Source organism: Schistocerca americana, chromosome X (assembly GCF_021461395.2).
Source record: "Schistocerca americana isolate TAMUIC-IGC-003095 chromosome X, iqSchAmer2.1, whole genome shotgun sequence".
NCBI classification, from domain to species: domain Eukaryota; kingdom Metazoa; phylum Arthropoda; class Insecta; order Orthoptera; family Acrididae; genus Schistocerca; species Schistocerca americana.
This window is the reverse complement of record NC_060130.1, coordinates 868028929-868045689: the sequence shown is the minus strand read 5'-3', so window position 1 is coordinate 868045689 and position 16761 is coordinate 868028929. Positions and strand designations below refer to the sequence as shown.

The 16761-nt window shown below is 36.8% G+C and overlaps 1 protein-coding gene across 3 annotated transcripts in view; it reads right to left on the bottom strand.

The window, feature by feature from the left end:
- LOC124554727 overlaps positions 1–16761 on the bottom strand; it is a 137750-nt gene that overhangs the window by 9512 nt on the left and 111477 nt on the right. For all 3 annotated transcript variants that reach the window (XM_047128371.1, XM_047128372.1, XM_047128373.1), the window contains exon 6: positions 6085–6301. In XM_047128371.1, coding sequence (XP_046984327.1) covers positions 6085–6301 — 217 coding nt within the window. The remainder of the gene's footprint in view (positions 1–6084; positions 6302–16761) is intronic.

Genomic DNA, 16761 nt, shown 5'->3' with positions numbered 1-16761 from the left:
TCTCACTTTTATAGCTCACAGTCTATTGCTTTCTAAATTGGAATATAAAGGTATCGGGGTGTTCATTCATGACCAGGTGAAGTCCTACCAAGAAAATCAAATGCAAATAATATAAACCATTCTGGGGCAAACAAGGTGCAAAATTAAGACCAATCTTAAACCTTTGTTTAAATGTTATGAAACTGCACTCTGTCATATTCACCACAACCACCCACCACCATTATTATTATTATTATTATTATTTTTCCTTTCTCGGACGTTACATCTGGTTAAAAATGGAAAGTGACGTGGACATTGATCAAGCATTACTTTCTTTTAACTGTATGGTGCACATTACATTGCATTTAGGAACCTTTGGGTGATTGAACATGTATCAATAATTACAAATTTCTGTAGTTGTATATATACGTTTGGATGTAGCTATATTGCGTTGATGTACTGGTGGATATAGTGTAGTATGACTCCTGTAGTTGATAGTGTAATTGGTATAATGTCAACTTTATACTGATGCCACATGTCCTTGACTTCCTCAGCCAGTTGGATGTATTTTTCAATTTTTTCTCCTGTTTTCTTCTGTATATTTGTTGTATTGGGTATGGATATTTCGATTAGTTGTGTTAATTTCATCTTTTTATTGGTGAGTATGATGTCAGGTTTGTTATGTGGTGTTGTTTTATCTGTTATAATGGTTCTGTTCCAGTATAATTTGTATTCATCATTCTCCAGTACATTTTGCGGTGCATACTTGTATGTGGGAATGTGTTGTTTTATTAGTTTATGTTGTATGGCAAGTTGTTGATGTATTATTTTTGTTACATTGTCATGTCTTCTGGTGTATTCTGTATTTGCTAGTATTGTACATCCACTTGTGATGTGATCTACTGTTTCTGTTTGTTGTTACAAAGTCTGCATTTATCTGTTGTGGTATTGGGGTCTTTAATAATATGCTTCTGTAATATCTGGTGTTTCTTGTTTGATCCTATATTTCAATCATGAATCCTTCCGTCTCACTGTATATATTGCCTTTTCTTAGCCACGTGTTGGATGTGTCTTGATCGATGTGAGGCTGTGTTAGATGATACGGGTGCATGCCATGTAGTGTTTTCTTTTTCCAATTTACTTTCTTCGTATCTGTTGATGTTATGTGATCTAAAGGGTTGTAGAAGTGGTTATGAAAATGCAATGGTGTAGCCGATGTATTTATATGAGTGATTGCTTTGTGTATTTTGCTAGTTTCTGCTCGTTCTATAAAGAATTTTCTTAAATTGTCTACCTGTCCATAATGTAGGTTTTTTATGTCGATAAATCCCCTTCCTCCTTCCTTTCTGCTTAATGTGAATCTTTCAGTTGCTGAATGTATGTGATGTATTCCATATTTGTGGCATTGTGATCGTGTAAGTGTATTGAGTGCCTCCAGGTCTGTGTTACTCCATTTCACTAATCCAAATGAGTAGGTCAATATTGGTATAGCATAAGTATTTATAGCTTTTGTCTTGTTTCTTGCTGTCAATTCTGTTTTCAGTATTTTTGTTAGTCTTTGTCTATATTTTTCTTTTAGCTCTTCTTTAATATTTGTATTATCTATTCCTATCGTTTGTCTGTATCCTAGATATTTATAGGCATCTGTTTTTTACATCACTTCTATGCAGTCGCTGTGGTTATCCAATATGTAATCTTCTTGTTTAGTGTGTTTTCCCTTGACTATGCTATTTCTCTTACATTTGTCTGTTACAAAAGCCATATTTATATCATTGCTGAATACTTCTGTTACCTTTAGTAATTGGTTGAGTTGTTGATTTGTTGCTGCCAGTAGTTTTAGATCATCCATGTATAGCAAATGTGTGATTTTGTGTTGGTATGTTCCAGTGATATTACATCCATAATTTGTATTATTTAGCATGTTGGACAGTGGGTTCAGAGCAAGGCAGAACCAGAAAGGATTTAATGAGTCTCCTTGATATATTCCACGCTTAATCTGTATTGGCTGTGATGTGATATTATTTGAATTTGTTTGGATATTAAGTGTGGTTTTCCAATTTTTCATTACTATGTTTAGGAACTGTATCAATTTAGGATCTACTTTGTATATTTCCAATATTTGTAGTAACCATGAGTGGGGTACACTATCAAAAGCTTTTTGGTAATCAATGTATGCGTAGTGTAGTGACCTTTGTTTAGTTTTAGCTTGATATGTCACCTTTGTATCTATTATCAGTTGCTCCTTACATCCTCGTGCTTCTTTGCAACAGCCTTTTTGTTCTTCATTTATAATTTTGTTCTGTGTTGTATGTGTCATTAATTTCTGTGTAATGACTGAAGTTAATATTTTGTATATTGTTGGTAGGCATGTTATGGGGCGATATTTTGCTGTGTTTGCTGTGTCTACTTGATCTTTAGGTTTCAGATAAGTTATTCCTTGTGTAAGTGTATCAGGGACTGTGAATGGGTCTGCAATGTAACTGTTAAATAATTTAGTTAGATGTGAATGAGGTGAGGTGAACTTCTTTAGCCAGAAATTTGCTATTTTATCTTTTCCAGGGGCTTTCCAATCGTGCGTAGAATTAATTGCTTGTGTGACTTCATGTTGCAAAATTATCACTTCAGGCATTTGTGGTATCATCTTGTATGTGTCTGTTTTTGCTTGTATCCACCATGCATGCCTGTTATGTTGCACCGGATTTGACCATATGTTGCTCCAAAAGTGTTCCATGTCTGTTACGTTTGGTGGATTGTCTATTTTAATGTATGGGTTATCTATTGTCTGGTAAAATTTCTTTTGGTTTGTGTTGAATGTTTGGTTTTGTTTTCTTCTATTTTCACTTTTTCTGTATCTTCTAAGTCATTTGGCCAATGCTTCTAATTGCTCTATTGCTTCTTGTTGTGAGATTTTACCTAACCTTTTTCGTTTTTTGTCTGATATTTCAGTTCTTATAAATTGTGTTAGCTGTCTGATGTCTTTCCTCAGTTTTTCTATTCTGATCTGTAACCTGTGTTGCCATGCTGGTTTTGTGGGTTTCTTCTGTGTCTTGGTTGGTTCTGATCTCTGCCTAGTGTGTATATTTAGTGTAGTGAGCGCTCCTATATAAACCAGTACTTGTAACTCTTCCATTGTTGTATTTTCATTTATTTTGTTGTGTATGATTGTGTCGATAGTTTTTATTGTTGTTTTGGCTTGTGGGTTATTTGGTGGTCTATGCAAGAATGGTCTAATGTCTGTATTTGTGTCTTTGTATTCTATATATGTAAGCTGAAATTTTTCTTCTATATCTAACATGTGTGTCACTTCGTGGTCTATTTGTGCTTGTTCTGGTGGCTGTCTTAAGATTTTGTTTTCCTCTGATTGTTTAATTGATGCATGTTGTTCTTTGTTTGTTTGCTCTGGGATGTTTGATTCCATTACTGTATTTTCTTCTTCTTCTGATTGCACATTATTTTGTTCCAGTATTTGTTGTACTTGTTGTTTGATGTTTTCTAATTCTGACTGGGGTATCCTGTTATTCTTTATTATTACACGGATCTGATCAGCTACTCGTTGTTCTGTTAAAAATTTTAGTTCTGGGTATCTGGCAATAAATGTTGTGTATACTTGTGATCTGTATCCAGTTGTGTTGGTTCCTAAGTTTGTTGTTTGGTAATAACAGAACATGAAGTGTCAGTTAACTTCATCTGAGCATCTCATCCTTTGTCTTTGTTTTCCTTCTGGAGTGGTTGCAGGAAGCATATCCTGCAAAACACCTCTACTTGGATTTAAATCATTTTCCGTGTGGCTAGCAGTGTTGTTATCATTGTGGACGGGCTTAGGGTTCAAGCGTCGTCCCCGAACATGACAGCGCTTGTCCGAGGCTTCATTAGTTCTGTCCTGAACCAACTAATCACACTAAAAGCGGGGATAGCCCCATTAGTGGTTTGCTCTTTTCGTCGCCTTTTATGACTGGCAAAACATACAGAAGGTCTATTCTTTTCACGGGCCTCCACAGGGTTTATTATTATTATTTCTTTACTTTCTCAGGCGTTAAGTCTGGTTAAAAATGGAAAGTGACGCGGACCTTGATCAAGCGTCACTTCCTTTTAACTGTATGGTATGTGTTATATTGCATTTAGGAACTTTCGGGTAATTGAACATGTATCAATAATTACAGATTTCTGTAGCTGTTTGGATGTAGCTGTATTGCATTGATGTACTGGTGGATATTGTGTGGTATGACTCCTGTAGTTGATAGTATAATTGGTATAATGTCAACTTTATCCTGATGCCACATGTCCTTGACTTCCTCAGCCAGTTGGATGTATTTTTCAATTTTTTCTCCTGTTTTCTTCTGTATATTTGTTGTATTGGGTATGGATATTTCGATTAGTTGTGTTAATTTCATCTTTTTATTGGTGAGTATGATGTCAGGTTTGTTATGTGGTGTTGTTTTATCTGTTATAATGGTTCTGTTCTAGTATAATTTGTATTCATCGTTCTCCAGTACATTTTGTGGTGCATACTTGTATGTGGGAACATGTTGTTTTATAAGTTTATGTTGTAAGGCAAGCTGTTGATGTATTATTTTTGCTACATTGTCATGTCTTCTGGGGTATTCTGTATTTGCTAGTATTGTACATCCACTTGTCATGTGATCTACTGTTTCTATTTGTTGTTTGCAAAGTCTGCATTTATCTGTTGTGGTATTGGGATCTTTAATAATATATTTGCTGTAATATCTGGTGTTTATTGTTTCATCCTGTATTGCAATCATGAATCCTTCTGTCTCACTGTATATATTGCCTTTTCTTAGCCACGTGTTGGATGTGTCTTGATCGATGTGAGGCTGTGTTAGATGATACGGGTGCATGCCATGTAGTGTTTTCTTTTTCCAATTTACTTTCTTCGTATCTGTTGATGTTATGTGATCTAAAGGGTTGTAGAAGTGGTTATGAAATTGCAGTGGTGTAGCCGATGTATTTATATGAGTGATTGCTTTGTGTATTTTGCTAGTTTCTGCTCGTTATATAAAGAATTTTCTTAAATTGTCTACCTGTCCATAATGTAGGTTTTTTATGTCGATAAATCCCCTTCCTCCTTCCTTTCTGCTTAATGTGAATCTTTCAGTTGCTGAATGTATGTGATGTATTCTATATTTGTGGCATTGTGATCGTGTAAGTGTATTGAGTGCTTCTAGGTCTGTGTTACTCCACTTCACTACTCCAAATGAGTAGGTCAATATTGGTATAGCATAAGTATTTATAGCTTTTGTCTTGTTTCTTGCTGTCAATTCTGTTTTCAGTATTTTTGTTAGTCATTGTCTATGTTTTTCTTTTAGTTCTTCTTTAATATTTGTATTATCTATTCCTATTTTTTGTCTCTATCCTAGATATTTATAGGCATCTGTTTTTTCCATCGCTTCTATGCAGTCGCTGTGGTTATCCAATATGTAATCTTCTTGTTTAGTGTGTTTTCCCTTGACTATGCCATTTTTCTTACATTTGTCTGTTCCAAAAGCCATATATATATATATTATTATTATTTTATTATTATTATTATTATTTCCTTGGTGGCTTATAGTTTAAAGGGTCTTAGACAATCGTCTTATATATAAATTTCTGTCTAGTGTTTTGTCTAATATTGTAAGAGTTGATATTTTAAGGAGGAAATCATGCCTCAGACCACAGCCTGTGACCCAAAACCCAAGCATCACCAAATAAGTAAACAACAAGCATGTCAAGCATTCATCTCATGATTTTGTAGGCTATGAAGCAGTGCTTCAAATTAGACTAGTTCAATAATGTTTACACTTCCTCATGGACAAGTACCACTGTAAACTCCACTTTTTCAGACTTCTGAATAAATTTCAGAAAATTAAAATCCATTGTAAATAGTTATCTAAAGTTTCCAACACACCATTTAGCAGCAACAGGATGTTACTTGGGGCTGCATTAGTTGTGTATTATCAAAAAACAGTTTTCATATTGGTGCACAAATTAAGACACATTTTCTACTGCATAAACTATGATAGGCTGAAGTGGTTTCTGTTAGCAGAAAAAAATGGAAACTGCTTGCAATGCTTTACATGCTGGTTACACTACGTTTTGATGCTCTGTTACCTTTGTATTTTGCTCTTGGTCTCTTTGTGAATTCTTGAGCTTTGTGTTCTCTGCTTTTTCAACTGCTTCACTCTGGCTTATTGAATACAGTTTGTTGACCGTTTGAAGTAGACTTTCCTCCTCCTCTAACCAATCCATTTTCTTTGCATACACATTTTTGTAAGTAGACACCAACTGTTGGCTAAGGTTGCAGAATGTACTATCAGCTGCACCTACCCTAAAAGGAAAGAAAAAAAAATAGTGACATGCCATTTGTGGAAGTACATAATATTATGAAACAACAATTAAATTCCAAAAGAGAATCACGTCATTTTTCCAGCATAATCAGTTGCAGTGTGATCACCGTAGTGAGTAATGAAATGATCTGAATAATCTCCTTTTTGGTGCAATGCTTTGTATTAAGATAAGATGAAATAAATTGTGCTTTGATTATTTCAAAGTGATATTTTTCTCAGAGTCTAGACTGCTGGTTCCCTAGTTTCTATAATTATTGTGCACAATTTAGTTGGCATTTGTAATGACTGGAAATGTTCCATGATTTCATTGATAACTGAGAGATTGGTTATCTGGAAGCCTATGAATTCTATTACACAAATACCAATGATTGGCACTCAACAGTGAACTGGAAGTACAGTAGCAGTATTTTCCTGTAGGCAGTCATTGAAGCAGGCAAAGTGACCATCAAAGTGTTTTCTTGTTACCTTCCTCCCTGTTCATATTATATTGGCTATTCATAACCTCATTAGCATCCATAATCTACCCCTGCTGCATCTCTAGTGGCCTGGCAAGCATGCAGCGCACTTAAAACTTTATGGGCTGCCCACAACTCATATGGTATCTTAGTCATATGCTCTGATAATTAAATGCTTACAGGCCTCCCAGTTTCACCATCATTTATGATGCCACACTCACATTCAAGCTGTGAAGTAATGAGGAGCAATACCATTTTCATGTTTGAGAATAGCCATACTCATGCCCTAGTCTGTTTATCTTGATTTAAGGAGGACATTCTGTGACCACTCTTAATCATTTTTGTTCAATGTCTTGAAAGATACTTTCACAAAACCAGCACTTACCTAACTGACCTAGTGTACTATCTCTAGCGTTTTTACTTTTGAATAAATACTACAAAATAATTGACTGTGTGAATACTAATACATAACAAGATATATTGTGTAACTTTTAACATTGCTAGTAACTGTAAAATTAATTTGTGCTTTTTACAAACTTCTGGCAATGGTACCCTCATTAAAAAAACAATTGTTCCCTAATTTCACTGCATAATGACATGAGAGAAAAAGTTCATTTTTTAGAATGCACGGTCATAGTAAATAAGTATTTGTGATTTACATTTACAGTAAATAACCAACACATCATGTCACATTAGTTTTCTCTTTTAAAAAGAGTGTGTATTGTCTGCATTTATCATAAATTAATATTACTGTCAAATTTATTAGTGATCATAATCTCAAAAACATTACAGAGAAACAGTAAATTTTATATCAAGTTTGTCATAAAAGGTTTTGGCTGTTAACTGCTTCAGTTCCAACGGCTACTAGTAATACATGTAGCACATCATGACCCCAAATTGAAAGCAAATCCGTAATATTCTGCAAATGGGTGTGCTGGGAGGGGTACCAAGAGGCATGTAACAGAGATACCAAAGGTACCTCAATTATTACTCTCTCCTGTGCATCTCTTCTGCAGGAAATACAAGATCTATCACTACTTGTCCACTTTACAGTGAATGGCATGTCAATGTTAGGTCTAGAGACCATGTATAGGGGAGAAAGGGACCAGGGAGAACTCAGGATGTTGCACTCATACCCCTAATTAACAAGTCAGAGGTGCTACCTCCATTGAAACTGAGACTTTCTTCCCCAGTTGGGAAATATTCTGTCTCTCGTGTCAAGGGGAGACAAGCACAAAAGTGAAGAGATCTATTAACTATCAACAGTTCAAATGTGCAGTGAATGTTGATACTTCTTACAGTAATGGCAGCAAGGAATGGGAAGGAGCATCGTGTGCACTCATTGTGTATCCCTGAGGGCCTGATCCAACATGACGAAGAGGCTGTTCCAGCAGCCACTGAGGGAACAGGATGCAACCAACTGCTGACTGTGGTGCATGTGGGACAAACGATGCCTGTCATTTGGGCTCCAAGTTCATACTTCTATCATTCCAGCATCAGGCAGAGAATGTTGAGAACCCCAGCCTTGCTAGTTATTAATACATTTTTAATTATTTATTACCAATTCTGTATAGTTCACCAGTCATGGCTGGATAGACTGCACCAAACATTACAAGAGTGATACATTAAAATAAAAATAATATGTAACATTACAAAAACTTTGGACAGATTAAGTATTTTACTGGATACATAACATCTACCATTCAAAAAAATTACTAGTTTTATTTATACAGATCTGGAATGGAGTAAGGTAAACAGTCGCTTCCTTAAATTTGTGTCCTAATTTGCCTTGATGTTCCTGAAGATAAATTTAAAGTTGTGGAAACAGTAATCCACTGATACTTGCACTGACATTGTTGTATATGAATGTGTCATAGCATTCACTGACTGCTCAAGTGACTTTTTTCGCTTGAAATGACAAAGTGCAGTTTGCACAAAACCTGATGATTGTCTTTCTACACAACATTTTAGGGGCAAACAAGAAGTTTCATTTTCATGTCAGCTACAAATTTCTCTTTGGTATTACCTATTAATGACATCTCCTCTAGCAAATTCCTTTTACTATAATTTTCTGAGGCTGTTCCAGATATGTCAGTGACTTGTAGTTAAAGTGTTGCACGATAAAGAACTGCATCCGTATCATTACTTGTTAACTCAACATCAGCGACCAGACGAGTGTATATGACAACTACAGTTTTGTTAATGGCTTTTGCACCAAGCAGAAGATAACAAACATTTTATAAATAACTTGATATAGACTGATGAATCTAGCTTGACTCGTGAAAGTATTTTCAATCTCCACAGTAGACATTATTGGTTGGAACAGAACCCAGCAAGGCACCCATAACTGTAGCTTTCAGCAAAGCTTTGGCACAAGACCTGTCGGCTGGAATCATTGGGGAAGTGCTTTTGGGCCTTTACCTATTGCCAGACAAGTTGAATGCACCCCTGTATCATATGTTTCTTTGCCATACTCGGTGTTCAGGACAGCTATGGTTTTAGCATGGTGGTTCATTGCTACACTTTGAAATGAATGTGAGCAACTATATAAATGAAGCATTTCCAGGGAAATGGATTGGTCATGGAGGTCCAATGCTCTGGCCTCCACATTCTATGGACCTTAATACAGTAAATTTTTATTTGTAGGGACACTCAAAGAAACAAGTTTATAATACTCCACCCATGAAGTGGAATGATCATATAAAATTAATTGTTGGTAAGGTGGGTACCAGGTTGAGATTCATTGGGAGAGTCCTTAGAAAATGTAGTCCATCAACAAAGGAAGTGGCTTACAAAACACTCGTTTGACCTATACTTGAGTATTGCTCATCAGTGTGGGATCCATACCAGGTCGGGTTGACAGAGGAGATAGAGAAGATCCAAAGAAGTATTATTTGGTAAGTGTGATAGCGTTACGGAGATGTTTAGCAAACTCAAGTGGCAGACTCTGCAAGAGAGGCGCTCTGCATCACGGTGTAGCTTGCTGTCCAGGTTTTGAGAGGGTGCGTTTCTGGATGAGGTATCGAATATATTGCTTCCCCCTACTTATACCTCCCGAGGAGATCACGAATGTAAAATTAGAGAGATTCGAGCGTGCAAGGAGGCTTTCCAGCAGTAGTTCTTCCCGCGAACCATACGCGACTGAAACAGGAAAGGGAGGTAATGACAGTGGCACGTGAAGTGCCCTCCGCCACACACCGTTGGGAGGCTTGCGAAGTATAAATGTAGATGTAGATGTAGAATATACATGACCCAATAGCTCACATGCATGCAGCTTTGGCAATGGTGGATGCAAGGGTGTTGCGTAGGGTCCAGCATAGGATGATCCTGCGAGTGTCAAAGTTTTTGCAAATGCAAGGTGGTCACCTTGAACATCTTTGCCAAAGTGAACATTCCTCGTATGTGTATGTACCAGTTCTGTGAAGATAAGCTTGTGTGTAGCATAATGTGCAATCTAGTGCAGCCTACCTACTGGATTTTTTGTACCCCACTAGATACAAACAATGTTACTGTATCCACTATTATCTTTTATTGGCTTTATTTGTGTCATAGACAAAACAAAGTGGTCATTTATATCTGTAAGAAGTTAATGTTATGTCTCAATTTTTTAATAAAGGTGTTTCACACTAACGCGACTCGAACATTGGTGAGTCTGTGTATCTGTTCCCCATGGCACTGCCTTGTCTCACTGAGCTAATGGGTCAGCTCCAGCACAGTGCATAGTTCATGTTACCTGTTCTTGGCCATGCTGCATGCAGTTACAGCATTGCCAAATTCTCATTTTTTAAATCACATTTCTATTAAGCCTATTGGTGGGACTAGGCTTTGCTAGATGCACTTCTGTCTTGAAATGGGATGAGGAATTGTGTGCCGGCTGCCAAGTGCAGCATTTTTCCTTCACCGTGTATTTAGTCCTTAAAATGTGGCTAGCATGACTCTCTGTTTACAATGCCTGTAACTGTTATCAATTATGTTTTCTCTTTCTTGCCACATACAATGTTGTTTTTGCACCGGAAGAGCTGCCCCATAGGATATTTCTGTAAGTTAAGTGAGAGTGGAAAAAAGTATAATATGAAGACTGAAGCTCTTCCTTACTGGCTCAGGGTTTTAATTTGTGGGCTAAGCTGACACTTGAAATCAGGATCTTTGCCTTTTGCAGGCAAGTGCTCTACCAACTGAGCTACCCAAGCACAAATCAAGAACCATCTTCACAGCTTCAATTCTGCCAGTACCTTGTCTCCTACATTCCAAACTTCACAGAAGCTCTTCTGTGAACCTTGTAGAACTAGCACTTCTGGAAGAAAGGATATTGCGGAGAAATGGCTTAGCCGCTGCCTGGGAGGGTGTTTGAAATTTTCACTCTGCAGAAGAGATTCTGTGAAGTTCGGAAGATAGGGAATGAGGTACTGGCAGATTTGAAGGTGTGAGGATGGGTCACGAGTCATGCTTGGGTAGCTCAGTCAGTACAGCACTTGCCTGTGAAAGGCAAAGGTCCCGAGTTCAAGTCTCGGTCTGGCATACAGTTTTAATCTGCCAGGAAGTTTCATATAAGCGCACACTCCACCGCAGAGTGAAAACGTCATTCTGGTAACAGCCCCCCAGCCAAAGACTAAACCATGTCTCCGAAATACCCTTTCTTCCATGAGTGCTGGTTTGGTAGGGTTCACAGAAGAGCTTCTGTGAAGTTTGGAAGGTAGGAGATGAAGTACTGGCAGAATTGAAGCTGTGAGGATGGGTTGCGAGTCGTGATTGGGTAGTTCAGTCGGTAGAGCACTTGTCCACAAAAGACAAAGTTCCTGAGCTCGAGTCCCAGCCTGGCACATAGTTTTAATCTGCCAGGAAGTTTTATCTCATTCCTGTTTTGTTTTTATTTAGTATTATTTCATATTTTCAGTGTTTTCCTTTTTCTTCATCTATATTAGGACTGGTCACTACAAGAGTTGTATCATCGGCATATACCATAGGCTAGGTAGATCATACATATAAAGAAAAGTAAACAAAATGGCCCAGGACAGAACCTTGTGGTACTCCTGTAGTAACAGGCAGAGCATTTGATCTACAATCATTTAGAGTAATAGCTTGTTTCCTGCCTAAGAGGTATGATTTGATTAATGGTGGTTCATTATCCTTGATTCCCTTATTTTCAGATTTAGATAATAGGACATCATGTGATACAGTGTCAAATTCTTTGCTCAGATCAAGAAAAAACAATGGTTTTCAAAGAATTATAGAACATTTGTTACCAGAGATTTTACACCTTCAATGGTGGATAGGCAAGCCCTAAAGCCATAAAGTAAAGAAAAGATTAGCTTAGTATACTCAAAGTATCTGCATAAGTGCTCTTTTATGCAGAGTTCTATGGCCTTTGATATTATGGGAATGAGGGGATATAGGGCCTGTAACTGTCAGTATTGCTTCTATCTCCCATCTTATAAACTGGATCAACAATTGTGGATTTCAAGACATCAGCGAATTTTCCAGTTTGAAGCTCACAGTTTATAAGGTAAGTCAAAGGAGAAACTATAATATAAATTATATGTTTTAGAATGAAGTTTGAGAAGCCACAGATATATTCACTATGTGAGTTACATAGTTAGATACAGTTCAGTTCAAATTCTGACAACTATCCTAAGTCTGGTCTCTTGAAAAATTGTGTTTTTGGACTTGGGACTTTTCCACAAGTTGTGAAATACTCCTATCAGTCAAATTCCATTAAAAAGCTGAAGAAGGGCCTTGTGAAAACAGTGAAACAGTGACAGAAAATAGCCACAAAAGCAGTTGAATTGAAATTGTTAAAAGTGATTTGTGAACAAAAAAACTGATTCTGATTATGAAGCAGGTGTAATAATAAACTCAAAATATGTTGAGCCTACAAATAAATATAAGTGTACAGCAGCAAAACACAAAAACAAAGCAAGAAACCAAGAAAGTGGTAAACAAAACACTGGAAATGATGCACCAGTGTCGCTGAATAAAATTGCAGTACTTGATTCAGTTATCAAAAAAATGAGCAGTATAGGCGAAATTAAACACAATTAATATTTAGATAAATGTGGAAACAAAAAGTTTCTTATGCTGGAAGCACAAAAAAGTTTTTACTGTACACACATGGCCACAGGCAAAGCCTTTCTGGTCCTCTTCATTATGCTTTACACAGAGAATATTCTGTATTCACATAAGGTAATCCTGGGACTATATTAAGTGCTGCAGTTGAAGAACTAACAACAAAAACAAACAATTTGGAAAAAAACAATGACATTGTAATCATAGCGTGATGAAACATGCTGGGATAGTTTTACTTCCCCTCTTGTTTTGCCGTCTGCCTCCTTAAAATTCATTTTTTCATTCCTGACTAATTACTGTTAACATATGTGAGTATAACATGCATTTCCATAAAAGAGAAAGGTTAGCCCTCAGATCTAATTTTGTGCTTAGTTTCATGTGTGTAATTGATTTCCTAATTTATTTTGACTATTCCTAGTTAGTATCTTTTGTTATAGGGTGAAATCAGTAATTGTTTTGTAACTTAAATTCTATTGTTGACCTACAAACAAATATAAATCTTGTACTAATTGTAAACATTTGGAAGAAGTAGTACTAGTAATCTTAAAGTATTTATTTGGCTCTATTCAAAAACATGTTAGCAAAGCCAGCCCTTCATTAATTCCAAAGTAATCACCTGTTTTGTCAAAAGTATTGTTTGCATAACTATATATGTTAATTTAATCATTTAAACAAATAATTCAGCCTAACCCTTGCAGTAGAAGAAACTGTTAAAAATAACCAATTTTTTTATGTATTCAGTTAATATATTGAGTTACATTTTAATTGCAATTTCTGTAAATTAAACATCAAACAATGTGTAGTTTCAGTGCCTATTATTGTGATAATATATATAAGGGCCCGATTTTTGTCCCAAGACAGTCAGTCCATGACCTAGTTTCAGACGAGGAACCTGTATTGATTAGAACAGCAACAATGCATCCACTTAATTGTGAAATATGTGTAATAGGCCGTATGCTAAAACGATGACAGTGTCTGTTCGATACATACCATATTATGTGGCAAGAACTGTGTGGTTAGGTTTTTACTGCTTGTAGTTGTTCAACAGTAAACTACTGTAGCAGTATGTTGGTGTTTGCTTGCAGCCTATTAATGAGACTTATCAGAAGTTAAACAATAGTGCACTGGCCATGTAACTGTGTATTATGGGGGGGGGGGGGGGGGGGGGGGGTTGTGACCAGTGAAAATAAAAAAATAAAGAACTGTAAAACGGCATATGTGCACCTGTTGGCTACATCATTTAAAGTAGTCAGTGTTGAATTTCCACCCCCCATTTTTCAGCCAGTGCAGTATGTCGACACCAAGGACAATCAAAGAGGAAATAAAGCAGGCAATCACCACAATAAGTGTCAGAAATGGCGTTTACAAAAATGAGAGCAAGCCAGCACTCAACAGATCACAGGAAGATGTTACAAAAACTACACAACACAAATGTCACTATAATAAACATACCAGTGTGATACGATGTCCCTCAGTGGTCGTATGTTAATACAGAAATTGAGCACTGCCACACTGAGCTACAGAAACTGTGTAGAAAATTAAAACATGTGCTCCTACTGAGCACGAGCAGTAGTCATGGACTCCACTTCAACAGAAATGGAAAGCTCATTTGAGTGATCCTGGAAGTGGAACTTTGAGATGAACTAAATAAAATCATGGACCCAATCATCCTAGACTATAATCAACATTTAAAAAATAATCTTTAGAACTTAGGACAAAGTAGATATCTAAACTTCTTGAGTGGGTGTCCACTGCCAACACTAAATGTGAAGAGACTTACCGGTAAGTCGTAAGAAATAGACAACATAAACACAAACCCCTGTCATATCTTCTGTACAGATGAACACTGGTTCACACAAGCTGAATCTGCTTTGTACATTCCTGTAGGATGCTAGCAAGTTCTTTCTGTAGAACTAAAATTAGCCATGGAGGAGTAGCTACTTTTATAAATGACACACTAAATGTTGAAATGTTTTCTAAAGAGGAAATTCTTGAAATTGCAGCTATATCTCTTTCTTGTTATTAATATAATACTTATCTCTGTCTACTGTAACCCACAATATGATGTTACAGTATTTGAAACAGCCATTTTACAAAGGTGATATGTCCATCTTATACAAACATTAGTCAGATACAGGTTCATATCAACATACAGCAGCTGCATCTTGTCAGCACAGAAATGACTATAATCCTTTACTTCTTATGTGAGAGAATTGTGTTCCTTTATTGAATTCATTTTAGCAATGTCATCTTGGACATGTGTACTGCTCTATAATGAACATTAGTGCTGCCCTAATGGAAGAATCATGAACTATTGATTGTGAAACAACAAAAATTGTTTTCAACTTAGCTAATATGACATCAACTTGAAGCAATGTCAAAAAATTAAAAGAAAAAAAAGCAAAAGCTCTGAGAAGTTTAAATTTAATGTGATTAAAAAGGCAAGAGTTAGAGGAACTGAATATGTTAATAATGCAGGAAAAGTTATACCTCTCAGTCAAACAGGTTCATCATGCAGGTAATGTAACATAACCTAAAATCTATGTGTTATTATTTTGCTCCAATAAAACAGAACATTTTAAGTGATAGGCCAACAAATTGATAATTCTGTAATACAGAAGCAATGATGCAGTTATTAGTACAACAATGAAAGTTATCTTGCAGTGCAATCTTCCTAGACGATCACACTGTAGCAGATACAAAGAGCACATCATTATTTTCAATCACACACGTATTCTAACAGTGACCCCTTCTAATCTGGTAGAAAGTAAACTTTCTGAAGAATGGTATCTGCTGCCCAGTTATCAAATCTACTGTTTCTGTTCAGATTAAAGCCTCTTAGCACAAGTATTTTCAGCTCTTAAGTATGTCCATTACAAACACAAGAACAATTTTCTCTATGAAAGATGATTCAGTTCCTCACAATTAAATGAATCTGTTCATATTATACTGAATTACTGGGGCCATTTTAGTAGTTATGTTCATTTTTATCCCTACAAGTTGGTGATGATCCCAAGGTAATGATGAGATGATTATGTTGGTTTGTGGGGCAGTCAACATCAAGGTCATCAGTGCCTGTACAAGTTCCCATTCTTTCCAGTTCCAATCTCATCACTTTGTGAATGATGGAATTATGAGGACAACATAAACACCCAGTCCCTGGGTGGAGAAAATCCCTGACTCGGCTGGGAATTGAACCCGGTACCCCGTGATCCAGAGGTATCAATGCTAGCCACTAAACCACGAGCTGCGAACCCCAAGGTAATTGGAGGAGGTTATTAATACCCAACTGTCACTTTGAAGATGCACCAATGAGCCTAAACTTCATAATCACTGCCCACCTGGTAGTGTTGTGGGCATGTGACCTGGTAAGGAAAGTATGTAAGAGCACCAGAGATGAATGAAAAATCATTCTAGCAATTATATGGGCTGGAAATCAAGGAATTCAGTGATATTGGACTTTGACAAAGGCAGATTGTTATGGCCCTGCACTTGCAAACGAGCATCACAGAAATGGTGAAGCTGGTCAGCTGTTCACATGCTAATATCACGAGTTACGGAAAATAGTTGGACACTGACACCATGAGCAGGCAACAAGGTGTTGGGATGCCTGAGCCTCTTCACAGAAAGTGGGGGTCTGAGATTTGCTCACCATGTGAGGCAGAATAGGTGGTAATCTGTGACAGTTATGACAAAAGAGTACAGTGCTGGTGTAGGCACAAGTGTTCCAGAGCACACCATTCAGTGCACAATGTTGAACATACGGGATCCCAGCAGGTGACCCCTGCAGGTTCCCATGTTGACCCAACCACATCATCAATTAAGATTGCAATGGGAATGGGGTCATTGAGAATGGACCACAGATCAGAGGAATAATGTCATTCATTAGAACCAGGTACATGGTAGTGTCTGAATACGCCACC